General features: G+C 40.5%; 1 protein-coding gene across 6 annotated transcripts in view; it reads right to left on the reverse strand.

The window, feature by feature from the left end:
- Window positions 1-26,537, reverse strand: part of JMJD1C (jumonji domain containing 1C) — a 165,490-nt gene that overhangs the window by 27,895 nt on the left and 111,058 nt on the right. The window contains exons 1-7 of one of the 6 annotated variants that reach the window (XM_030488742.1): window positions 12,488-12,550; window positions 11,796-11,903; window positions 6,841-6,965; window positions 5,428-5,571; window positions 5,118-5,310; window positions 3,358-5,030; window positions 84-256 (exon numbers count right to left, since the gene is read on the reverse strand). In XM_030488742.1, the coding sequence (XP_030344602.1) occupies window positions 84-256; window positions 3,358-5,030; window positions 5,118-5,310; window positions 5,428-5,571; window positions 6,841-6,965; window positions 11,796-11,903; window positions 12,488-12,542 (2,471 nt within the window). In that variant the 5' untranslated portion in view covers window positions 12,543-12,550. Of the gene's footprint in view, window positions 1-83; window positions 257-3,357; window positions 5,052-5,117; window positions 5,311-5,427; window positions 5,572-6,840; window positions 6,966-11,795; window positions 11,904-12,487; window positions 12,551-26,537 lie in introns of those variants that run through there. The other 5 variants (XM_030488741.1, XM_030488743.1, XM_030488744.1 and 2 more) reach the window with 5 other exon arrangements.

A 26,537-nucleotide genomic window follows, 5' to 3' on the forward strand; every position in this document is an offset into this window, starting at 1 on the left:
TACAAATAAACTAAAGGGAAGCTGGAAGACAACATCAGCTGCTGAAATGTACCCTCTCACACAGAATTCAACAGCAAACTTACTCTTTGTGATGCTCTACGATACTTTTGGACAATGGTGGGCTGGAATGCGTTGTCAGTTTGAGAGGCCGAAGGGGATCTGCACTGGATGGTCGCACAGGAATGTGACTCAGTAAACCAAGGCTGTCAGCTGAGGTCACCGGGGTGGGCTGGTGCAACCACGGGCTGGGAGAATTCTGTTAACACCAACCAAATCAAAAAAACTAAAATCAGATTTCAAAATAATCATGGGACCACAAGAGTTACTGTACTAAGTCCTACCAATGATCAGAGGGAGTAAAGTATTTCAGCATCAAATCATACACAAGAAATAAAATTTAACATTTTAAGTCACTTTTTTATCAACTGGAACATCTGACTGTACTTCCCCTGGACTTGCAGCATACAAAATAGTTTACAGATTTCAGAAGTATTCTTAGAACTGTTCCAGTATTCAGCATGAATAGTTAATTCTCAAATGGCATCTCAAGCCCATCAAAATTAAGAAACCAATGATAGTCTGATGGCACTTGACTTCAGTTACTAGCAAACAGACCATTAGCTCTTCAGTGAATTGGAAGAAATATTTCTTTCAAAAGACAAACATGGTTTAGTAATATTTCTGGAAAACAATTTCACCTCCAGCTTTACAACAAATCTCAATGTTAAGGGACAGAACTACCTCTTCCCTGGATGATTCCTCTCCTCTCCCCAACCAAATGATTTAAGTATAATAATCCTAATTAATCTGCTTTCTTTTGCCAGGCATTTTTATTTGGCATAATTTCAGTAGCAGCACACTATTAAAACCATAAATGTACATGCCTGCCATACTTTGCAGCACGGCAAACACACAGGACACATAATTTTCTGCTGTGTACCTAAATACTCAAAAGGTGGGCAATACCAACCTTATTGTTTACACACACTGTGATAGTTTTAATTTATGATACCGTTTTGTAATTGACTACTTGGGTAAGTTTCTATTTTTCCGTCTTCTCTGAAACTTGTGTAACTCTGCAGAAAAGAGCAGCTTTCTCTATCTCCCCCCCTTCCCTCTCCCCTCTTGAGACCTGCTCACAAGAAACATGCACAGAGGAGTGGAGAGGCAGGGCACCCTGCTGGAGTGGTGCTCAAGAGCTAGGGACAAGCCAAGAAGGGGCTGGGACAAGAGTGAGTGGAGCTCTCATGCACCACAATATGCTGTTCCACCCCTAACTCCTGGCACTGCCCAGAACTTCTTCCCCTCCTCTGCTCCCCACCAGTCCATCCCTCTCCTCCCCAGTCTTGATAACTCCCAGTTGAGAGCTGCTGCAGCAGAAGGGGAGCCAAGAGCTCTCATGACACACACACACACACACACCACAGAATAGATATGCAGGTGCTACAACTTTGAAGTTCCGGTTCCTACACTTTTGAATATTCAAAGCAACCGCCTGGGTTTGCACTGGCAGTTTTAGTGCACACGTTTCCTAGGCCAAGAGTTCCCACGCTGTGGTGAGTTCCCACGAATAGCCTATAAGCTGTATTAAAGTATTATGCAAAAAAGGCCCGTCACCTTCTCCCTAGAGGAGCTGAGGAACATCTGCTTGAGCTCCAAGCATTGCCCAAACAGCTTGCGACTCCACCTGCAACCATCTACGGCCCAGCCCAAAGACTGGAGCTCCACAGCCACCTGTGGATGGGAGGAAAAGGTGGGCTTGGGGGCATGCTTCCTTCAGCACACAGACATGGCTCAGCCCTGAGCCGAGGGTGGCTGCTACTGCTGTTGCAGCTGAAGCACATATCCCTTTCTGCAGTTGTGGCATTCATGCAAACCAACTTTGGAAACGCCCATTCTGGGTTTCTAAGATGTATTTAAAAAAGGCCTTCAGTGTGAGAGCCAGAAGACAAGTCACCACAAGACAATTGCCACATATCAACATAATTAAAAAGCTACGTGCCTTGGTATGCAGGGCTGCATACTTCAGGCAGCCAAAGTGAAAACAGTCTATCCTAAGTTCCTTAAAATGGACTTTAGCATGGGGTAGAGCAGGCAGCAACATGAAAAGATCAATCCATCTCTAGTTTTCTCTTAGGCTTTTCTTCTCTGCTGCATTTGACTTTATCACATTTTAGATCAAACTGACTTCACATTACAAGGCCAACTCAAACTGACTGTTTGGGAAAGACTTAGCCACAATGGTTTGGCTTTTCTCAAGAATGAGGCTGGGGAAGAATAGCTTTCCCCATGATGAAAAAGAAAAAAAATCTTTATAACCATTCAGGAACTCCAAGCTTTGACACGAAGCCTTACAATTTGGCAGAAGGACCACTGTCAGCGACATGCCTTTTGTGGTCCCTGTGAAAATCTGCCCAAATTAGGCCAAGCTGTAAGTCTCTGAAGCATGCACATGCTCAGTGGAGGTTTGGTTGAAGCTGGCAGTAAAGCCCTCCAAAGTTTTTGTCCGCACTACAGATGCTTCATCTTGTACTGTTTCTCTAAGGTGCCTGCAACAATCATGCCATATCTCAAGCCTCCAAGAGCTAGAGAAAAGTTTTTTCTGTAAATGCCATGTCTGCCTGACAAACACCGCTCCGCTGCCACAATGGGCACTAGGCTGAAAAACACAAACCATTTCTTCTGAGACTTCAGTTAAGTGTATACCCAGCACACAGACAGAGGAATCACCCTGACTTGAATACAGAAGAGTAGAAAGCAGATGACAACGTAGAAATGTGTGTCAACAAGAACAGAAGGGGAGAAAAAGATATGCTAAGAGAGGGTACACAGATAAGTGTAGAGACAAGAGAAATGGGTGTAACAGTGCAAGAAAGATTTATAAATGCTAGTATTTCTCTTCAGAACTCCCCACTGGGTTTAGTACTCTTTCCATCTCAGCTCTTCTCCATTATTTAGTGAGCATACACAAAACTTCACTATGAAAATGACTGTCCTACCCCTCCTAGTATTTAACTTACACAATGACTTTCATAGTTTGATGTAGCAAATATTTACCCTGTGGACTTGAGGTCCCAAACCAGCTGGCTGACCTCGCCTGGTCATAAACTAAAACCAAATATTTTGTCTTTCTTTAAAACACTTAGGAAATTAATGTCTGGAAGAACTCCCTACTCACGTCCACTGTGAGAGAGTAGTTACTAGTGGATTTCTATTCCTAGTTCTCTGCCTACTTGAAAAACCCACCATTGCCATGCACTCAGTGTGACACGAACTACTGAACCTGTACCTAGAAAACCACTGTTGGGAGACATTAGCCCCAGCAAATTATGTCATTAAGAAATGAGCTCAACTTACCCTTCTCAAGGAAGCCTCTGCGTTAACAGGAGTTTCTGGGTGGACCCATTTGGATGAGGGCAGACCAAGTCCTGAGTAAGCATGTGTTCCGTTTGGATACTGCCAAATAATTGGATAAAGCCCTAGCTGATTATAGGAAGCAGAAGGATGAGCTTGTCCAAGAAGATGTGGAGACTGGTGTTGTAACATCTGTTGCTGCTGCTGGTGTGCTAATGCCAAATGGCTTAAGCTGCTAGCATGAGCAGTCTCTAGTCGTGGATGGCCACCCAGCAATGAGGCAGCAGGCACTCCGGGTAACACTGCAGGAAGTAGATGAGGGTGATGAACAGAATGGTGAGATGCAGTACTAAGGGGGTGAGTGTTAATAGCGGACAAGGGAGCCTGAGCTGAAGACCCAGCTAGCAGATGGGATGAACCGGTTAATGCAGGATGATGAGCATTTGGATTTAAACAGGTTCGGTGGGATGAGGAATGCAGAGGATAATTATGCTGATGCAAATAAGGTGAAATGTGATTAGTTCCTGTTTCTTGTCCAATCAGAGTGGGGTCCCTGTACACTGTGAAATGTTCATTCTTGTCAATGATAAGAGGACTTTTAGTAGCTTCTAGAGCACTAACTCTAGCTGGAACCGGATGAAAACTAGACCTAGGCAAATCATGATCAGTTTTATTGGCTGACCTTGTTAATCCAGTAGCATGGCTGCTTTGGGAACTAACCTTAGACTTCACAGTATCAGAAGATTGGGTGAATTTAGGCTTAACATCAGGTGACTTTGTTTTAGGATGATCAACTGAAGCACTGGGTTTTGACTTCACAGAATCAGAGACTGGACTGTGTTTATGCAGTCTACTCTCTTCTGCTAGAGAAGCTACATTTAATGAAGACATAAACGAGCCATACTGCGCTTTTTCTTTTTCAGGATTTAAGTGTTCGTTTACTGATAACGTTTTTACAACTCCAGGTTGTATCAAATCCGTTTTAACAACGCTGCTAACCCAACTTTGATCAGCTTCCTGTTTACTTGCTTCAAGGAAATTTGCATTTGCAAACTGTTGTTTTAAATCGCTGCTGTGAGATTCTATTTTCTGAACCGTTTGCACACCAAAGGTACTTGCAGCATCATCCTGGTTCTCCTTTTCAGAGCTGTTTTTATTAGTAACGTCAACAACACATTTTGGAGTAGGAGGCCTGGGTAAAAACTGCTCATTCTTAAACTCTGCTGCGTGATGTTTTTCAGCACTGCACTCTTGAACACGTGGATCCTTGGCATTCTGCTCATAAGGTGTTGGCTGCTCTGCTGCATGGAGTGAAGATTTTTCTTGCTGATCTAAGACGGATGACTTCAGTCTTTCTGTCTCTTCATGGCTTTTATCCTCCTGTATTTCATCCCATGGAGACCGCCTATCCGTTAGTGTCTGTTCTACCCCCTCAATAGTTTGGGATTTTCCTTCTTCTCCATTTATCTGTGAAGTGTTCTTGCTTTTTAACTCATTTTCTGAATTTTGCTCTGAGGATGAATCTGTTAATCTTTTATTTGAAATTTCTGAGTCACTGCTCTCAGAGTAATCCGAGATATTGTCTGTTCGCAGTCTCTTCATATTTAGTTTTTTTTCATCCTCTTCAGGTTTTCTTCTTTTACTAAGGAAGTGTTTACTTTTGGTTTTGGGGTTTTCTGTAAAAGATAAAAACATATCTATCACATTTTCAGTTTAATATGGTTTTAAGAAGCTCTCCCTCCCTTTCCAATAACTGCTTTTACCTCCTCGACCTATATAATCGTATCTATCTTCTTTCATCTTCTCTTCATCAGGCATGCTGCTGTCAGAGCCTTTCCTCTTATTTGGCCGAGTATTCCTCTGTTGCTGGTGCTGGTGAGAATTCTGTTTTGGTGCTGCAGTTTGGGAATTCATTGCTGGTCTGGGACTATTTGCTTGTGCACGTGTATAATGACCCTAAAAATAATTCTGTGATTAATGGACTTAATGCAATTTTAATTAGCAACTTTTAACATGTATTTTTAGTATTTTCAATACACAAAAATACTTAGGTAAAAAGATAAATGTATCTACGTGGACTGTGTTGCTGTTCTGGTTGGAACGAGACCGTCGGCGTGAAGTGATGCCAATATTTTCACCTTTCAACAAAGAGTGAACAACATCATCTAGAAAGGTCATCTGAACCATAGAAGGATCAACATTCTGAGGTTCTAACACCTGGTTTAATTAAAAAAACAAAACAAAACAAAAAAACCACAACAAACAGTGATCAGCAGATGTTCAGACACTGCCCTATCTGTATTTTCTATATCAGTGTTCACCAGTCTATTCCGTGTGCTAAAGACTGATCAGAGAAAAGCCCACTTAATCCTGACAAGCAGAACTGACATATGATTCTCAACAAAGGCTGGGAACAGAGTAAAACCAAAGCAAACATATCATTGCAAAAATTCTTCCGCCTCTCCACCCCCCCCCCCCCCCGAAAAAGTACACCACCACCACTTCTTCCCCAGCTTCACTGACCTGCAGATTTGAAATTAAGACACTGAGCTCAAGTAACCCTTAAGCAGCAATTATAATGTGCAAATATTTTATAAAATTTATTTACTATAAAATATACTGCAGAAGCACGTTACAATAATGCTTCCAACAGAAGCAAAAATGCTGAAAGGAACAAAAACAAACAAAGAAAAGAACTCTAACTCCAGCAGAGTGTTAACTAGAGAGAAATTTTCAGAAAAAAGGAAATGCCAACAGGAACTTCGATCAATGCGTCACTAAGTGAAAAAAATAGTATTTGGGGAAAATTAATTCGAGCAAATTAAGGGAAAGAATGTATCAGCATTAGACTAGTCTTAAATTTTTATTGTCACATGTGATTTTGCCAGTTACTTTAAGGCAGATGGGTCATTTGCTATATTAACATTGAGTCATTACTTTGGTCCTCTGAAACAGAATTCATTTCTGCCACTAAAAATACCACCATTAATTCATTTTGGAACAGCAACTTCAGACATACAACTAAAACCCACTACAGTAAAAGTAAATTAGGGCTACAATAAATGCTTAATTCAATGAACTGCAGACAGTAGGTATTTCAGTTGCTTGAAAGAAGTAATCACTACTGCAGCACTAAAAGACTTCAGCATTGAGAAAAGAAATTCTCAACAGAGCTGACAGGGAACACCAGTTCTTAAATCTAGATCGCTTCACTTCAAAGACTTCACTAGCCTAATAGCAACAACAGAGAAAAGCAACACTGTAGGACTGGTATTAATCACATCATTGCACAAACATTCAGCTTCAGGATGGTTTTAACTGCTAGCCCAATGCAACGTCATGCTGTAGTTTCAGCTCAGTAATAGACTCACCCTGCTGGAACTGAACAACTCAGTGGATTTCAGAGTACCACAAAACAATACTGAGAACTCACAACATGTAGTTTACTTGAAGCTTGTTTTCCAAGTTATCACATACCAAACTCACCTGGTCATTCATAACAACCATAGTGCGGGTGAAGAGATCATGATGAGTAATGATACCAGTAAACCACTGGGTGGCAGAATCCTGTCTGTACACTCTCACCCTATAACCATTTAAGGAGTACGGACCTTTAAAAGGGGAAGAAATAAAAAAAGCCATTGAGGAATTCAGGAAAAAAAAAAAGGTATAAATGGGTTTTCCTGAGTTTAGGTTCATAGCAAACATAGCATGCATGGCATGGGCAGCAAACTACAGGTAATTCTGGCACAGCACTTGCTGTGGATTTTACTTTTGTTCAGGAAGACATTTTGAAATGCAAATGGTACATTTAAGTATGCTTTAAGGTCAATTCTGCTAACATTTTCAACATGCAGTTTTCTTATCTAGCTAAATCTTTCTGCAACCATGATGACAAATGATGGGAAAATTCCTACCTACAAACAGCAACCATAGAAAAGTAATCTGAAAGGCTAGAAAGTGGCAGTAGCAGGTTATACAGAGGCTATTTAACAGGCTAGTCACATGCCCAGATGCTTTGCTGGCGAAAAGATTTATATCTTGGTGGTTAGGCTCTGCATCTGCCAAGTCTTTCCCATAAGTGACCACAGAGTTTCTCTCCATTACAGCAGTCAGAAAGGCAGTGGAGTGATCCCATCCCTGCTATGGCCACACAGAACACTCAAAACCACACACACTATGAAGACTTCAGCTCCTGTTTTCACATACATCAACTCCGAAGAAACCCCCCACAATGTCCCTTTGCAAAGATCAGTTTCATTCACCTCTAAAAGTCCATGAAGGTGGGGAGATAAGTACATACTGTATAATAAAGAAGTTATGTGATAGCTCGTTTCAAGACCCAGAAATTGAGATCCAACAATTTTATTCATGTTCAGTGTCTCACTTGATCACCAGAGCCCTATGTTTCATCACACTTAAGTGTTTGTGTAGCATGTGGTATGACCAAGCAACAATGCCACCAAGATCAGTTCCAACCGTGTGGGTTTCACTACTTATGCAATCAAACCCCAGGTCAGGCACGCAGGAACGGAAGCAAAACCAATCAGTGACAACCTACAAAAAGCCTAACCTAAATGATTTAAGAGGGCTTAGCTGCTCAACTGCATAGACATGGACAGAATTCCCCTGTCTTTCCTAAAGACCATTTTTCCCAACCCCTCTGCCCAGTACATAGAGCAAGCTCAAACACCTGCAGCAAACAAGCCAGGGACCTCACAGGTGACAGCTTCCTCTAGTAAAATATTCATATTCACATGACTGGGTCCATTACACTGCCTGCATGAGAAAGAGTGTGATCATAACGCCTGTTATTAATGTCAATATTTGAGAGATCAAGACAAGTGTAAAAGTGGTAATAATTCAGCTGTTTCCAAGTGGTCTTAGGGTTTAATTCTGGAACCTTAGTATGGCCTTTTGAAATACCTTTTGCATGTGATTATCTAGGTTTTGGAACAGCTGGGCACAGAAACAACATGCAGTGGCACTCTTCTTCTACCCACATCCACATCATTCACTACAGAACTGAAACCTTGAGACCTGCTGAACTGTGTGAGCTACTGGCATTAACTCATCCCCAGAGCATGTTTCCAGCTGCACAGACAAGGGTCAGAAACGTGCCAGCACAGGCACTGCCAATCACCAATACGTACAGGCAGAAAAAGAGGAAGAATCTACAAGCTTATGTCTCACATTCCTCATCTTGGACCAGACGGGGCTCCCGTGGGGACACATTTCCTGATGGCTTCTCTCCAACCCTTACTGCATATCCCCCTCCGCCCTCCAAACACCTCCAGCTCAGCTCCCACACTTCTGGCTGCTTGACCCAACCGCGTTCTCCATGTCTCGAACTTTTTATGGCTGTCCCAAAGCTCTACCTTATTCAGACAGCCTCACTAAATTCTACCTATGTCTCTTTGTGCAAATTTCCCATTCCTACTTTCCTATCCCAGCTCCTCCTCTCTTGCACCCTACTGTTAACTACACAATGATTTTCAGTCTCTTGCATAACCAGAACCAGTCTCTCCCCAGCTTCTTGTCTCATTTTAGCATTTACAATTGCAGGCCGCTGGCTTCCAAGTCCTTTCCCAGTCTTCTCAGCTTACAAGTTCCATCCTTCCTTCTCCATGAGCTTCCAGCTTCTCTTACTCTTCTGCACTGACCCAGTGCCAATTTCTTTCCTCTTACTCCTTGTTCTAATCTGTGTCTGCCCTTCATCCCAGATGTTATCCTACCTATTTTCATAAGAGACTTTATCTACCTTTAAAAACAGTGGTTTTTTTTTTCTTACATGCTGCTGGGGTGTCAGAAAGAAGGGGAAAGATTAAACTGCGGTCATACGACACAGGACAGCTCAGGTCCAGCCCAGCCCAGCCCAGCCCAGCCACAAGCAGCCATTACAGGAAAAGCCTGGCTTTGTCTCCAGTCCCTGGCTGAATCACACTCAGCTACACATTGTTGAAACAGCCTGTGCAGTACTATCAGGAAATATCTTCAGGGCTAAAGCACACTCAATGTTTCAAGAGGATTATTACACACACAGCCTCAGAGATCGTAGTGATAATAAATCTAACAGGAAGAAAAAAAGTCAAAGATTTTAATTGTTAAAAATCAAAGACACTTCACTATGTTCCTTGAACTGGTTTTATTTGTCCCAAAAGCTTTCAACTTGCCCAAGTTTCGGAGGCGTTTGGTTTTTTTTTTTAAAACAAGGAATAAACTACTTCCCTGCCAAACCTACAATCTCTACTGCAAACATGCTGCTGTGACTGCCGCCTGAAGAAAAGGTCACAAGGGCCAAGTTTTTTCTTTAGTCTCATTCTTGTAAATTGGATGAGTTCTGACTGAAATTCCCCCTCCTCAAATTCTTTTCAAACATTTGGAACTCAGTGTTAATGCTTGTATCCAACCCTCCTCTTTCTTTTGATAAACTGCTTTTTAACTTCTTGCACATAGTAGAAAATAATAAGATATGAGATGAAGGCTGCAGCAATCACAGACAAAAAGGAAAAGGCTGGATCCTAAAAATGCTGTAAAGGATGAAGTAAGAGAATATAGCAACAACCTTAATAGATGCGTCTAGACATGGTACAACTCAAAATGTTGCTTTATTTGCAGGGAACAGGAAAATGGTAATAACGGAGAAGGTGAAGAAAACCAGAGAAGGGAAGGGAGAAGGATAACATCACTAGATTACGGCAGCTCGCACTGCTAGAAGGCTGGCTGTAAGCCACTGAAGGGTTTGTGCCATACACAAAGTCTCCGTGCTGAAGGGCAGATTATGCCCCAGGAAAACATGACAGCAGCCTCTGCTGGCTGACCACAATCCTGTGGGGCTGAGGTGGTGGCACTGAAAAGGCCCTTGTGGTGAAAGATGCATCACTGCCCGAGGAAGCACTCTCCTCAGACCACGATGTGTCACACAGGTGAGCAAATGGATTTGACCTACAGCTTCTTCTTAGACAAGACAGCTGGTCTGCAAAGGATGTTTGGATTAGATTCATTTTGTCATCTAAAATACTCCTAATTTGTGCACTTTTCAGCATCCAAACATCTGATTGAGAAATGATCTAGAACCATCTATATAAAGACAAAAATACAGTTCCTGGAATGACAGGATGTGAATGAGTTGTGTGGATGATGGGCTGGCAGTTTCACTTAAATGACTCTGGGGCTTTGCTCAAGTATTGATTCTGCAACCAGCATACACAGAGGCTTTTATAATTGTCTTATTATTGTTACTATAATGAAATACAATAAGCAAGCTGAATTTCAGTTTCCTTTTCATACAGCCCTAATCTGATTTCACACCACCTCTCAGTCCTGTTGATGTGAATTTCATCAACAGACTATTAACTCATGTTGTATCTGAGGATATTAAGATAAAATATAAAATTACTAACACCAACACACCAACTTACACAATTCCACACATTGCTTTTTTTCAGCTTCCTTTCTCTGTGGCCCTTAAGAATAATCACATCTAGTCAAATTAGAAACTCCACAGAAGACAAGTTTTTTTACTGTAACTTCAGTATTATACTTACCATATTCCTTTGGTCTTCTAATCTTAGTTTCATCAAAGAAACCAGACAGCAAGCAAACCTCAGCACCATCCTTAGAATACCACATTATTTACTGCTCCTCTCCCAATCTTAATTTACGGAATGCCTGCTTAAGCATTTTTGTCCTAAAATTGCGTCATTGTTTGCCTGGGGATTTTAACCCAGACCCACAGAGGATAGTTTCTGCCTCCCTTTGCTAGGAATGCCTCTGCAGAGCTGCCTGTCAGTTCTGCAGGAAGTTAATGAATATACTGTAAATGCATACAGTATTTCTAGTATCAGCAAGGTTGAGCCAAAATAATTTATTCTGATTCACACTACTTTTCATGTAACTTGTATCTACAGTGTAAAAATGAAGTCTGCATTTGCTGCCACCCTCCAGCATTAGAATCAAGTTACAAAATTGCAACTGATTTGAAAGGCATTTTTCAATCAGGGGGTGAGGGTGTGGGGTGGGGATCTGCAAGTATTCTTCATCTGTGACAGAACAAGCACAGACAGGTATCTGAGAAGTTATCTCACATGATAGTAATGCTAACAGAGAGCAGAGCAGTTTTAAACATGCTAAAAGGCGTGTGGTTGCCATTCATACATTTTCACAACAAACTTTATAAAATACCTACTTTCAGACTAATGATATTCAGCTTTTGCTGTAATCACTGAAACATCAAACAAGTTAAGAACAGTGAAGAAGTCACGCACAGCTTCTTACATAATCTTGTTTTCTTGTATTAACAAATACTTCAAAAAAATAACTTCCAAGTAAGAAATATATTCTCCATTATATCACAAATGCTATGGGATGAATCCCACAGAACTAATGGCCTTAAACTAACTAACACAGTATAAAAATAAGACAATTTCCCACATAATTACCTTGCATAAAAATCTCCTGAACCTTTTGTTCCTTTACCCAGGCTTTTACCTCCTCATGTAACTGCGGGTTATCCCTGAGAACTGGGTTTAGACTGTCTACGTCGTCCTAAAGTAGAGATTAAAAAAAGAACCATATGTTATGTTTACTTGTAACATTTCTGTTTATTTTCCTAGATGTATTTTAGAGTACAATATTAAGTAGTTTGGTGCTAATTTTACTGATTGCCTACAAATCCCTGTGTTATTTTTAGAAAAAACTTTGAAGTGTAACATAGTGCTAGAAGTTATTTCATGGGAACATGGTATGTTAGATCCCGCATGTGGCCAGACTTGTAAGCTATTAATAGGATCACATTTTCATAAATACTGTCTTACTAGAAGCTAAAATTGTCTTCTAAAGACTTCGATGTTTACAGATATGCAGAAAGAATTGTTTAAATAATGATTAATCTTAAAAACAAAACCAAAAACCCAAACGAACAAAACCAAAAACCCAAACAAAATCCTGTTTTTCATATCTGTAAAACTTAGTACGGACATATTGTGCATAAACATAGATATAAACCCCACAAAGATAACACGTAAGAGAGAGCTGTATTTTAAAAGAAACAAATATTCTGAAACACCATTATTGATCTTCAAAAATGTAGGCCTTTATTAATTAGGCAATTTCAAATGAGACACACACTTTTTTTTTCCCAGTTCTCCCGGAAAAGATTCTTTTTCACTATTCAAGTAGGACATCATCTGGGAAATTAAGACATATTTGGTGGCACTGTCCTTCTAACGAGGAAAAACTAGGCACAAAATCCGGTTCGTATCCTTGAAAGCATGGCTTAAATCATCATTCAGCTCTAGACTCTTATAATACCTATTTCTCTATTTCAGAGCAAACTTGCTATTGCTGCTTTTGAGGCTGTAACAGAGAAATAAAGCTGCACCACAGCCTGGCAACAACTTGTGCAGAAGACGGCCTTGGAAATCCATGATCTGCAGGAACATTCATTTGTACCAAGAGAACTTCAGACAGCTAAAATAATCAGAGCAGTTCTCCTCATACAAAATGTAAAATGTTTTATCAGTACTGCAGCTGAGATCAAGCAATTTCTTTCCTTGATCTCCACCAAGTTCCTTGATGTTTCACAATTATTATGAAGAGCTCCAGCCACAGAATACAAAGACACAAGCAACACAGGGAATGGTGCATTGCTGGCAGGCTCTCAAATGACATGAGCAATTTCTCTACTCCTCTGGACGAGATTATTCCTGCTAACCCACTGATCACAGGACATCTATTTCAAATTCAAAATTCACTTCCTGACACTTGAATATTTGCTGTGCTCCATTATGGAGAATGCATCAATGCTTCGGTTATTAGAGAAAATTGCTCTCTTACCTTATACTTTTGAAAATGATATGGCCTTGGAATCAAAAGGAATGGTCAACATTTTCTTTTTAATACATGTAAAGTACAACAAAGTAGAAGTAACAGGAAAGATCAACAAGACCTCTACCACCAGGTTACAAACAACAACCATGTAAGTATGTTGCTAGCATTATCAGAGGCACATGAGGGTCAACACTACAATTTATTCCAAGATGGCAGACTAGCAATGAGGCAATCTAAAAAGCGTATTAGCTCTTCTATTTTCCTGTGCAAATCTATTTTTGCATTGATCCTACATACAGAACCAACATCACCAGTGGAGAGAGAATGATTTGCCAAGGGAACCCAACAGACCCAGGAACTGGAGCTGTGTAATGTTCATTCGTCTGTCCTTCTTTTGCACCCTCTTTCACAGCAGCTGTATGAGATTTCTGTACCAAAAATTTCCCCTCTCAGATTCACAAGCATTAGAGCTAAGCAATAGACTGAAGCCCTGCAACACTGGTAGTCTGGCTGACTTAAAAATGCAGTTAACATGCAGATCTTGTACATTTCGAGTAATTTCTTCAGTCCCATGTAAGAAAATTTGTATTTTAATTTTAAGACTATACATATCGATTAGGTACCACAGAGTGAGACCTATCACTCTTTATGTTACTCAGAGATGAGCTACAAAAGGCACAAGTGAAGTCAAAGATCCAACACACAAAGTGGATGCAGGTATGACTGCGATTATGTAGAGGATTCAAAGATATTATGGTTTTCTAAATAAACACATGAAATACAACATTTACTATCAATCATTGTAAAAAAAAACAAAAAAGTATTCTGCTTCTAGACATGAACATGCAATACATGGCTCAATAGAAACCAGTACAGCAAAGCAAAATGTAACTGACATCTGAAGCTCAGTATCAAGATACCAAAAACACCCACAGGTTCCTGAACTCTCAGAAACTCCGTTCTTTTGTGTACACATTACATATATCTATGAAAAAATGTGTGTGCCATGACTGCCCCTTTTCCACTATTTATCTTAAATTTGAACATCTAAAATCCAGGAAATAACTGCATAATGTGTTAAACTATAAAGGTAATGGCCTTAAGCATACTGGTTTAGCACACACCACAAACTCTGGCAAAACCAGGGAGATGAGGTAACAAGCAAGGGTGATGACTCGTGGTCTCTCCCCTGTCTTAGCACTGAAGACAAACAGATGACTCTGCAATGCCCAGGCCTTTCCCTTACCCTGTGTTTATATTGCTCAAGAAACAACTCTGTCCACCGATTTGAACCCTGGCAATTAGGCTTTCTCCTTCTTGATCAAAGTAGCAAGATTGGCAGACTAACACAGAAGAATTAAATGCCCTGGAGGATTTTCCTCTAGTCTTTTCCTCATTTGAAAGTAGTTTTACTCACAAAAGTAGAGTATGGTACCCTCTCCTAGACTAGCTTTTCTGCAAGTCCTGGAATACCTCTTCCAGGAGGATGTTAATGCTGGTTTGAAATCCTTATGAAATGCAAATCAGAATGCAAATAAATGGGACTGCAATCTTCTTCTTTGAATCTACTGTAGGAAGCTCTTTACATACTTCATATGGCAGTGCCCCTTGCTCCACCAATGACTATATGCAACAGTGGGAAAAAGACAAAAGGAATATGGGCTAGAAAGATATGGTCAAGATAATCCTTCCTGTCCTTCTGGAAGACAATCACATGAAATAATGTGACTATCAAAAGCTTACCAATCAATGTCAAGTTTTTTAGATCTCTGCTTTACTCTTCCTTCTTTACAGACCAAAAGAGGAATTGGAGTAGATTTTCTGTTTAATTACCAAAACAATACTTGAGTCAGCTGCATGTCTCTCTAGGTGGTAATTCCACCTGCTGGGGACTTACTCAACACCTAGGAATTCCTAAAAAGGATAAAGAATGAATTTTTTTCCAAATAATTAAGTGATCCGGTGTTTTTATACCTGTTCCTTCTTCTGATGCAAAATGACAGAGCAGGTCAGAAAGTGCAGACCATACCATTAGGTTAAGATACCAAGCTTCTCTAACAAGAAAGTGGAAATCTTTGTTCAGAAGTGTTTTCAGAGAGCTTCTTAGGACAAACATAATTTATCATTCAAAGCCACAGGTGAACAAGTACAGATCACTTATAATACTTTGAAATTCCCTGGAATTTTAAAGACAGTACCCACAGAAAAACAAGTCAAAATCCAAATACATACAGAATTCTCCTAGTCAAGCCCCATCCACAAACAAAATACTGTCCAAGATACTAAGAGGCATCCTTGGATGAGCCAAACCTGCATGTTGCTCAAAGACCATACAAAGAGCCTTCTGAAAGGCTGAAATGACCACAAGCTCCTTTTCCATTTTTGGCAGCTGGGCATGCCTGTGGAGGGAATGCCTGCGGAGGGAATGCCTGCAGATTTCCACAGCTCTCTACCTTCCTAACAACACTTGAACTAATGAAAGAAGTTGTTTCCTCAGCATTTAAAAATACTTCTCCAAGTCATTCTTCACAAACTTGAGAGGCAGCGAGTTCATTAAATCAAGAGATGAAACCCTGGAGCACAGAACTACAACTAAGAAGTGGATTCAGGTAGCCGCCCCTACACCCCATCACCCAGCCTGCATGCTGGAGATGCATTCTACATGCTTATAGGAGGGTGTAGAAACTCCAGTCAGCTGTCGACTCTCCATTTTCAGTGAAGGAGAAGAGAATCGACAACATGCATTCCAGGAAAACCAGCCCTGGAAAAAGAGTGGCTTTTGGCACTAACAAGGCTTAAATCAGAGCCTGAAGACCAAGCTTCCACATACGACACACCATACATTAGGAACCTGCAAGCATTTACTTGGGAAAGTGCCTGCCTTGGCCATGGTGTCTCTGCATTTGGCTTCAATGCATCAAGGACATCTTTTTAATATCAGTAGGAACTCATTTCAGCTAGTGTTTTACAGGGAAAGACTAAGCAGATTTTGCAGTCCTCACAAAGGTCAACACCACATTAGTCCTCACCATCTGTGGCTTAATTAACTATAGCTTCCTCTGGCTGCTTAGAGGTTTTCTGATAATTTAGGACACAAATTAAATGAAAACTAGTACATAACTGACTTGAGAGTCTTGTTTACAGTATTTACATAGCATGTGCTGCACAGAGAAATAAGCATTTTATTAGTACTTTAATGGTAGAGGGACCACATTTAAATTCAAACAGTGCAAATGAAAAATTCAGAGATCAATGTATCAAAAGCTTGAACCTTCAGTTTTTTTCTTGTTTCATGAGTATTTTGAAACCAGTTTCTGTAAAAAACTAAGAGAGTCCCCTTTTCCTGTTCTTTTTCCAGTAATTTTTTTGGAAATTATTTTACCAAATAATTTTTACAACTGCATGGAACTTCAGCTGCATGGAAATTAAATTTCAAATTCCACTCTGAAAAACAAGGCACAAGGTAAGTCAACACATGCCAACTGATTGTCACAACAGTCTTCAGAGAACAGTGGCAGCAGAAAGTATTGGTTTTGAAATGTAGACTGCTCAGAATTTATACTAGACTTCTAATGCCATCATTTACAAGACTACTTGCTCCCGTAAAAGAAGAAAAATTAAGTACCTTACCTGCACCCAGCCTCAAACACGTAAATTATTATTTTTACCCCTCATTTAAAAGGTCAGTATAATTTTCTCCTTATTTTCATTCCTCGATAACTAACCATTTCTTTTTTCTTCTTCTTTTCTCTTTCACTGATTGTGTTACCTGACATATCTGATTGTATCACTGATCTGTCATCTCTTTCACTGATTACACCTTTTCAACAAACCTTCAATCTTAATATCGGCCTGCCTGACATCAGAATGAGCAAGGGAAAAAAAACCAAAACAACGCATGAAACAGAACACTGACATAAGATCTGGATAGGCAGAATACCAAAGATCTTAACAAGAACATGAACTACTAATTGGTAGTGTATCTCTACCATGCTACAACACTTTTTTCCAGTGGCAAAAGATAAGAATCTAACTAAAACACAGAAAAATTGTCAGCAACTGACACCCCCAAAAGTATTAACGTGCAGGTACTGCCAATGCCACACAGACCACACCAAAACCCTACAGGCAAATCACCAGATTTAGCCAAGACTAAAATATACAGATCTTCTATTGCTTCATAGACATATACACATGCACAAACCACTGATAAACAGCATATTCCTTACTCCTTTCTGACAAGTGAAAGGCTACCCCAGCTGCCACACCACTGCAGCTGGTGGGGCAGGAGGTCAGCGAGGCACCGAAGGCTGCGGGGCTGTGCAACTCCACAGAAGACAGCAGAGAAACGCTCTTCCAGAGGGGACTGCTCCAGGCCGAACAGTGACGCGACCCACGGTGTGCCCCTGCAACTGTGCAACCTCTCTCCCGCTCCAGGCTTCTCATGAAAGGCAACGCCAGCCAGAAACACTGAGGTTACAGAAGGCTAGAAAGTTTTTTGGGAGATCGTAACTTCCCAGGTTACCTTAAACAGCTTTGTCTGAGCTGAGAGAAGAGGCTTAGGCTTACCAGGCGACGCTAGCGCTTTCTGTGTAAACCCAACCCACACTTGACCTATTTTCTGCTGTTCTGAGCGCACAGTCACAATTTACCTCATTCAAACCCGGCAGCTGCTGGGCTACATCTGAACCAGTTAAGTCAAGCTTGAAGGCACAACCCTGACCCCTAAACCAGAAACAAAGTCGAGCTGAGGTCAGCCCTGCTCACACGTGCGCAGAGGCACGTCACACAGGGAAAAGCAGGGACGGGCAGGGACGCTCTCCCTAGGCGCAGGGGCCAAGCAAGATAACAGGGATAATGAATCCCTTCCCAACAAGGGGTCTGAATGCATTGTTCTGACAAGGACAAATGTTTATAGATATTTCGAACCACAAATACTTAAGATTAAGGGTTATTTTCAGTGTATGACAGCACCAACTGTTTCTGTAAGTGGAAAGGTATAACTACAGGGAAAAAAAGATGAAGACTAAAAATTTAGTCATTTTCCAACTGTCAGTAAGCTTAACATCTCTCGGGAAAAACTATCAACAATTTGTATTTTGTTCCCCACTCTTCCCTATGCCTAATACTTCTCACACACTCCTATTTCCTTCCTTATTTCGCCTGTTCAACAGTTAAGGAGTTGATACTGATTTTAAAGTTTTAATTATCATGTTTGAGAATGAGGGGAGCAGGGCTGCATACGCCTCTCCCAGTCATGATGTGGGGGCTTGAAGAAGCATCACTGCACCAGTTAGTTCAGTTCTGGAAGAATAACTCACAGTCCTAAGAACAGGGCTGTAACTTATTTCAATTTAAAATACTAAAGGTTATCCTATGGAAAATATATTAAAGTTAGGACATAAATATATGGGGGGAAAAAAACCCTGACTTGTAGTATAATATTCTCCCTGATTTCAACTCACAAACACAAAAACAGAGCCCTTTGCCTTCCTGTAAGACTAGCAATGTCTCAGGTGAAATTGGCATGCTGGAAAACTTGCTTTTCACAAGTCACCTCACTATTCCTGTATCTGTAAATGAGGATCTAGTATGGAAAGACAGAAGGGAAAGAACAGCTGCATACAGAATGAGCATGCAGCAGGGAAGCAAGCAGCCACAAATGGACAAGCAAAACCAAACCTGGGCCAGGCAGACATTGTCACAAAACAATCTAAAACCTGCTCTACTGACTTCTACAATAGTTTTGCATTTGAAAATAGAGATAAAGGGGGAAAAAGAAAAAATATGACCCTTACGCTCATGGGTTATGTCACCCTCTCTTCGAGCAGCTGGAACAATCTGGGTGAGAAAAGCAAAATCTCTTGGAGTGCCAAACATACCTTTTAGCATCTGATCTAAAGACTTCTCCAAACAAGCAGCTCCTACGGACAAACCTAGTGGGCTGTTAGTTTCCACTTAAGAGCACTGTGGTGACCATTTGTACTACTTACATTCTCCACATGCAAATGAATGAAAGTCAAGTGAATAGCACTGCTCCATGTCCACCTCCCTCATTTTGATGACACAGCCATACATTTGCTTTTCTTTTGTTTTCCACTGAATCACATTTCCTTCCCCTTCCTCACTGCAGGCTCCTTACATTTATCACCACCATCTCAGCAATATGCAACTTTGTCCTAATTTTGCATTTTGTTTTATCTAGTCCTAAGAGAAACAGGAAGGAGTAGAGGCCCTACCCCACTCAGTCAGTAACTTCCAAGTCATGTGGTGATACTGGAAAAAGCCTTTGAGTCACTTAGCAAGCAACTCAATGCCACTATGGGAAAAAGAAACCTCAAAGTGCAGACATTTCCCTGAAGCAAGCAATTAGCAGAGTGAAGTTGATGCTAACAAGGAGAGTAGTAGCTCAGCAGATTGCAGAAAAATCTTTTAAGCTGAGACTCAGACACCCTGTGAATTGTGAACAGCTTTCAGAAGGTATCTAACAACTCCCCAGACCACAGCAGCTGAAGGACATGCTGAATGGATGGAGGTGTCTTTAAGCAAAAAAAAGAAAGTACATTCTGTTGATTACCAGTTGTCTGTACTAGTGTGCGGCTAGAAAGGCAGACAAGTGCCCCCAGAGATCAAGCCAAGAAATTAGTTCTTGCTCAAAGACTGATCATTTTACAGAAGACCCGTCCTCCTTTCATCAGGGACAGCAGAAATTACTTGCAGCAGCTTCAACTAGCAGAGCTGGAAGGCTATTCACCGCCACCACAAAAAAACGATGTATCAGTTCATCTCTTACCTCATTGTAGTTACCTCCATCAACTCTTTCATCAGGTGCATTACTCAGCAACAGTGTTCTTTGACAAGGCTACTGATAACTAAGAGCTTACTGTATTAAAGAGCAAAGGTCTCTCAATTCAAATCTGCAGGAGAAAATGGTAAACCACTATCCAATACATGGCAGACTGACAACAGCTCCTAGAATCAACACCACCTCTTAGAAATGTGCATCACAGTACCTCACTCTTGTGAATGACTCTCTGCTCTGTAATCTGAACTACCACCAACTCAGATTACCAGCAGCCACAGACCTACCCAGTCCCTTCTGCAAATATCCTCAACCCTATTTACCAAATAGGAACTCTGGGAACATAAAACTTTCCAGCTCTTTTGCCCCTGTAACTCATGAGGATTACAGGCAGAACACAAATCCTTCCCAACAATAAAAATATCTTAACCAGTTCTTTTGTCAAGAGGAAAGAATACATCACATATCTTCAAAACATTCTTGAAAGCCAGCTTCAATGGAGTTTGGTCCACTTAATTGCTATTACATTAATGTTTTATTTTCAAGTGGTTTTCCAGGGTTTGTTTGAAAACATGTTTCTTAGACTGCTGGCCCACATGCCAATAATATGAAAGTAGTTCAGAATAAACTATGCTTCTCTCATGGTTTAAACAAGTACCACTGTTTTTGCACAGAACTTTTCGAAGTTAATTTCTAAATGGGATTTAAGGCAGCACTGCACAGAAGCAACACATTTAGGTTGGAAAAACAATTAGCACACTTTTCTTGCAGAATTTACTTCGGAAGAATAAACTTCTCTGCCTTGGGGATACAGTGAAGAGCCTCTCCAACTGTCTGACTAGGCATATGACAGTGAGCCCATCACTGTGCAAACGTGGAAATGCTGTCTCTGCTCCAAGACAGTATCAGAAGCAATGCAGCCATCATTGTGTGCCTTTTTTTCTTTTTTTTTTTCTGTTAAGAGTGCTGTTCTGACCTGCTGGAGCCATTTTAGGAATTTTCCCTATAAATAACAAGAGGTCTGACCAGCTGGCATGTATATCATATTTGGATTAACACCACAGTTCTCAACAACTCCAGAGAAAGCAGCGGCTGTGCCTTTTACAGAACAGATGAATAATGGTCTTGCGAAGAGGAAAGATTCATTTGCTCATCAGGAAACAGGGACATTTCAGTCGTTGCTGCAATAAGCTCCTTGGGGTAAACTTAGGAAAGTCATTCAGTGTTTAAAATTGACACTATGCTCATCTATTTCGCAGTATTTTTCAATCGATAAATCTACTAGCACACAGAAACAAAAAATTCCTACTGAAAACACAACTCAAGACTGAACTACACCACTTGGGGGTGGGGGGAGAAGCCTCAGCCTGTCAAGCACCATACGTTAGCCACCAAGTCTTATGCATCCTGAAATCTGCTTTTGTTGTATACCAAAGTGGCACAGAGAGGTGAAAAGAAGATAGCAAAAAGGAAGAAAACATTCACACTGGGTAAAAACCCCAGCCTCTATGGCTGAAACAATTTTTAAACTGTATTCTTAAAATTCACAACTAAAATCATAAAATATAGAATAATTTGTGAGATGAACAGAAATTACTGTGCATCAAACTCACTTGCTCAGTAAAAACACCCTAAAATACTACTCCCTGTAATGCTGGCAGACACACACAAGAAGAGGGGGATACAGGGGAAAAACAGGAATAGTTTATTTTAATTCCATTCAAAAGACAGGAAATGTTTGCTAGATTGAAGGGGGAGGATCAGTATTTACAAACAATGGTAGTGAAAAAAACTTGAAGTATATTTAATTACATAGTATACTGCTAAAAAGAAATTAAGATTGATCAGGAAATGCACTGCACACCAAGATCTCTATATCAAAACATATACTGCAATTTTTATCAGTAGTGTTATTCCAACGTCTAAGAAAACAGCAAGATTTGTACTTTTTTCTAATTCTAAAAAATTCAAGTTTGCATAAAATTACTTGAGTTTCTCCCCAGATGTTTGGCCTGGAAAAGGAATGTCATATACACACCTGGAACTGCTACAGCTCTCAACCTGTAGCTTGCTCGAAGCTGTGGAGCAGTTCGCACAAAACACTAGACTACAAATTAGTACTCTACTAGGTGTAATTTCAAAAACATATTTTGTAGGAATAAGTTATAGAGTAGCAGCCCTGAACAAAGCAATATTGTATCACAGGAAGGAACAAAAGCAAACAAACCCATGAGCACTTCATCAAACGAGCTATTGTGTTTATCACGTCAAGCTAAAGTTTACTTCTGTTAAGAACACATTTCAATGAAACTCAGTTTCCCCCCCTACCTGAAATGCAGGAAGGCCTACTCTTTTCCTGGATAAGCACTCCCATACAATGACTGTGGCGTTCTACCCTGAATGAATGTCAGTTCAGTAATCCCAAGACTGCTTTTGAGAACTACTAAGATACTTCAGTGAAAACAATTCAATCTTCACCTTCAAAGAAGAAACAAGTTTTGTTCTGTCTGTTCTGTTTTGAATGCCTGACTTTTAAATTATTTATTTTAACACTACCTCCTACAGTAGAACTGTGGTCAAACCATTTAAATGACCATGATTTGCAAAAAGTTGTAGGAAGAGTAAAGCAAGTTCCTCTACAACAGTGGAAGGAAACCTGTTGTCCCACGGATTTGACCTACCTCCACTGGACCTCACAACTCTTTCCCCTTCCTCCTCATCTGCTTTCCCACAGCCCTCAGCAGTTCCACATGAACTACCTCCTACTACCTGGAAGAGCCACACTACTTATGGCAGCTATGCCACCCGCCTGCTGACCGATGGCCTCCCCCTCCATGCTGCTGATTTGCCTAAGGCTTGCCAGATCTGGAAGAACTCCACTCCTGCATCAAACCTTGTTGAGAGATTCAAAAAAGTAACTAAAGCCTTTATTTCTTACAAAAATCAAGGTAGAACAGAAAGGTACAATTTTATTCCACTTATTTTGAGAGTAAAACCAGACAAAGCCCTCAGGGAAGCAGCTCTTTCTCAAAGGGAGACACAAATAGAGGCTTGGGAGAGATGATGTACATCTCCCTCTGACTTTACAAAAGGAGCGTGCCAATCCCTCCTCCCTCTCCATGAGCACTCCAATGAAGCTCTTTCTGTCCCACACGTGTAGCTGTGAGCGAGGATTGGTATGAGTCATCTGACCCACTTCTAGCTGGATGCAGCCTTTTGCTTCCCCTCATGCTGGAACCATACACGTAAACATAGATGTGTCAGTAACAAGCTGTTTAGACCATCACTCTTTACAACACTGCCAGAGAAGCCAGCTGGGCCGCTTATGGGTGGTCCAGACACCAGAGACATGGGAAAGAACAGGCGGCTCTTAAATATGATTCTGAGAAGAGTTAAAGATGCAGAAAGTTGTGTGCATTTCTGTCGCCCGTGGAGGAAATGAAAGCGGGAGGGGAGCACAAGACGGCCACGGCCGCCAGCTGGCCCTCACCAGGAGTTCCCGAGCTGCTTCTGTCAACCTCAAAGGGTGGGACCAACCCAAAAGCTCCTGCCCACCCGATCACTGGAGGTACAAGTTTACGGGAAAAGCAATTTTCAGCTGCAGTCGCTATTTTTAAGCCTTAAGTTTAAAGTGAGAGAAGTCTGAACGATGAGTGCACATATGATTATGCGGTGCTTAGAGTACAGACAGAAAAATATTATTTATCCCTGTTTCAAGATATTTATAAATATTTTTTATGGGCACATGTCACTGCTACACAAGCCCTGCTACATGATCAGCTTGCTCTTCATGAGCAAACAAGTCATGAAACCCAAAAGCATCCTGGCCTGAAATACCCAATGTCTGCCCACAACAAACAGAAAATGAGAGTATTAGAGTTGCACAAGGCTCTTTTCTCAAGCCTTACTTCATGGCATATAGAACTTGCACTTCTAACAGATCAAGTAAGATTAGCGCGGTATTAGATCGTTAATCCGAGGTACCTATTTCATGATTAGTGAGAAAGTTTATTATTATTACTTTGACAATCTTAAGGTGTGTTAGACATTTGACCTGTCAGATCTCAGACATGCAATGCACGTTTAGAAAGAGAGCAAAGTACACATGCTGCATCTAACACCTCCCACGGAGGATTTCTCAGTGCCCTATCTTTGCAAATATCTTTGAAATCTGCAACCTTCAGCAAAGAGGTAGACAGACAGACCTTACCATTCTGAAACACTAAGGCAGTCAGCCTTGTCTTAAAAAAGTTGTTCCAAAAGAGAATGTGAATAGAGAAGAACTGAAATGTGGTTTTGATTCATTCCTAGCGGGATTTTTATTTTTATTTTTTTAAACCCAATATGCAGGAGGACTTTTTGAAGACTACAGACACCCTTCCACTTCCTTCCTCGAGTGGTCAAATACCCTCTTTGCAGGAAATTTCATGATTGTGAAGGAAAATTTGAATTCTTTGCCCTGTCTCAGCTGTGCACATTTGTTCCAGTGCTGTATGCTCACAAATCCTTTGGAAATATATTATCACAGACACATGAAATAATATGCGTGCTATGTATTGTGTATATATTTCCAAATATATAATCTATCACACACTCTGTTCTGCCCGACCCAGACACACAGCTGAAATTCACTGACTGTTTGGGGAAAGCAGAGTCTTTCTGGGTCTTTCCATAAAGTGGAAATAAATACACTTTTCGTAAGTATATTTTATAATGGAAAAACACAACATAAAACACTTTGTTATTCTTTATTTGCTTGTCTAAAATATAATGCAGTTGACTCCAGCTGCTTCAGCCAGTAACAGCAGAATCACACACTTCAGCCCAATAGTGCCCGTGACCGGTACTGACAACCACCACCCAGACAAAAACATCCCACTGATGAGGTCACATGTCCTATATGCTGAGCCTTAACACTTCACATCCCTATCTATAGTCCTTCAAGTAAACTACAATGCTTTATCAAATTAAAGCATGATCAGCTTTGCTGCTGCTTAACTTACTACATGTATCATAACAGACACAGAGCTGTCATAATAGTACAAGTAACTTGTTATTACAGAAACCATTTCAGTTCTAATTATTTGATTTAGGTCACAGTTGTATTTGTGTAGGCTTACTGTAGTTTTGCTTAAAATATTTTATTAACAGATGCATTTGAAAGTGTGTTCATTTTCAGTCTATAACAAGAGCCACAATAAACCCCATTACATTTGTCAATTTTTACTTACGAAATATGCGTAATATATTGTGAATGCAAAGTAGAAAAATTTTAAGGATTTGACTTACATATCCAATTTCAAGACTACCTTTTCTACAGATACTAATCTGATACAGAAAATGCATGTTGTAAATTTTATGTCTATCATTTCCTGCAAAGGAACAGAATTTTCATTTCACTGCAAAGCAAACTACCATGGCAAACGTTCCTATCTCCTTTACCCTCAAGATCCCCTTGTCACCACCATAAAAAGAACTACATGACTAAACGGTCTGACCATCCCAGATTAATGAATGAGTCACTCTCAGTCACACACAAGTTCCATGGTGAGAATAACACTGTGTGTATCCTCTATGAAGCAAGAGAGATAAAAGCCACCAGAAACAAGTTGTAGGTGGGTGTTTCAGGTACCACACATACAGGATCCAAGGAATTTTTACAGAGAAGGGCAGGATTCAAAGCAGTACACATGTAAGGGAAAAGTAAAATCAGGTAACATTTATCTGTAAAGAATAAACTTACTGACAAGTGTAATACTTGCTCTAGAAGACCTTGTGATGAAAAATGGGAAAAGGCTCATACAGTGCAGCTCCATATCATACTTTTAATAATGATATTCATCTAGCTCTTGTGAAGGTTGATGAATCTCTTAACGATTGAAACATGTCTGTTTATGCAAAGAGCAGATACGGCATGGGAACCCACGGTTCACGATTCTCCAGCGAGTCCTGCCAAAGTCTCTTTACTCTTGTTCTAGAAGAACCACTTCTGGTAACAACAGTAATTTAGTTCTTTGCCTATTCAAACTTTGTTTTTCCTGCCAAGACTAAAAGGATGCCAAGTGTGCTCTTTTCTTTGCCTTGAGCAGCTGTCACCTTTAAACGACAGCACCACCTAATTCATGAAGCCCTTTAGCCCAATAGTTATGTTAAACAGCACTGCGTTTTTGATGAGAACTGATCTGAGCAGAATTCATACCAAATGCTCGTCTGCTGCCCATTACTTGTATTACAAGTATACGTAACAATGGAAAAATTACTCAGCAGTTAAGAATTGTATCTGAAGTGAAATGGAGTCTTCCCACAGAGATTCAATCTTTCTTTGTTTTGGCAGAAAGGTACTGGACTTTTAGGCACTAACAAAATGCAGTTAAAAAAGTGTTTAGATCACGATGGTCTCTAAGGACTTCATACTGAAAATGTGCAGCCACAAGAGCTTACACCAAAAACTAAACACATTTAGAAACACTCAAAGTTAACTCATCTCTGCAAAGAACGGTTCCTTAGTTCTGTCTTCTGCTTTAGAGCAGGTTAGCTGTATTCCAGACCA

The sequence above is a fragment of the Strigops habroptila genome, chromosome 5 (assembly GCF_004027225.2).
Source record: "Strigops habroptila isolate Jane chromosome 5, bStrHab1.2.pri, whole genome shotgun sequence".
Classification (NCBI taxonomy): Eukaryota; Metazoa; Chordata; class Aves; order Psittaciformes; family Psittacidae; genus Strigops; species Strigops habroptila.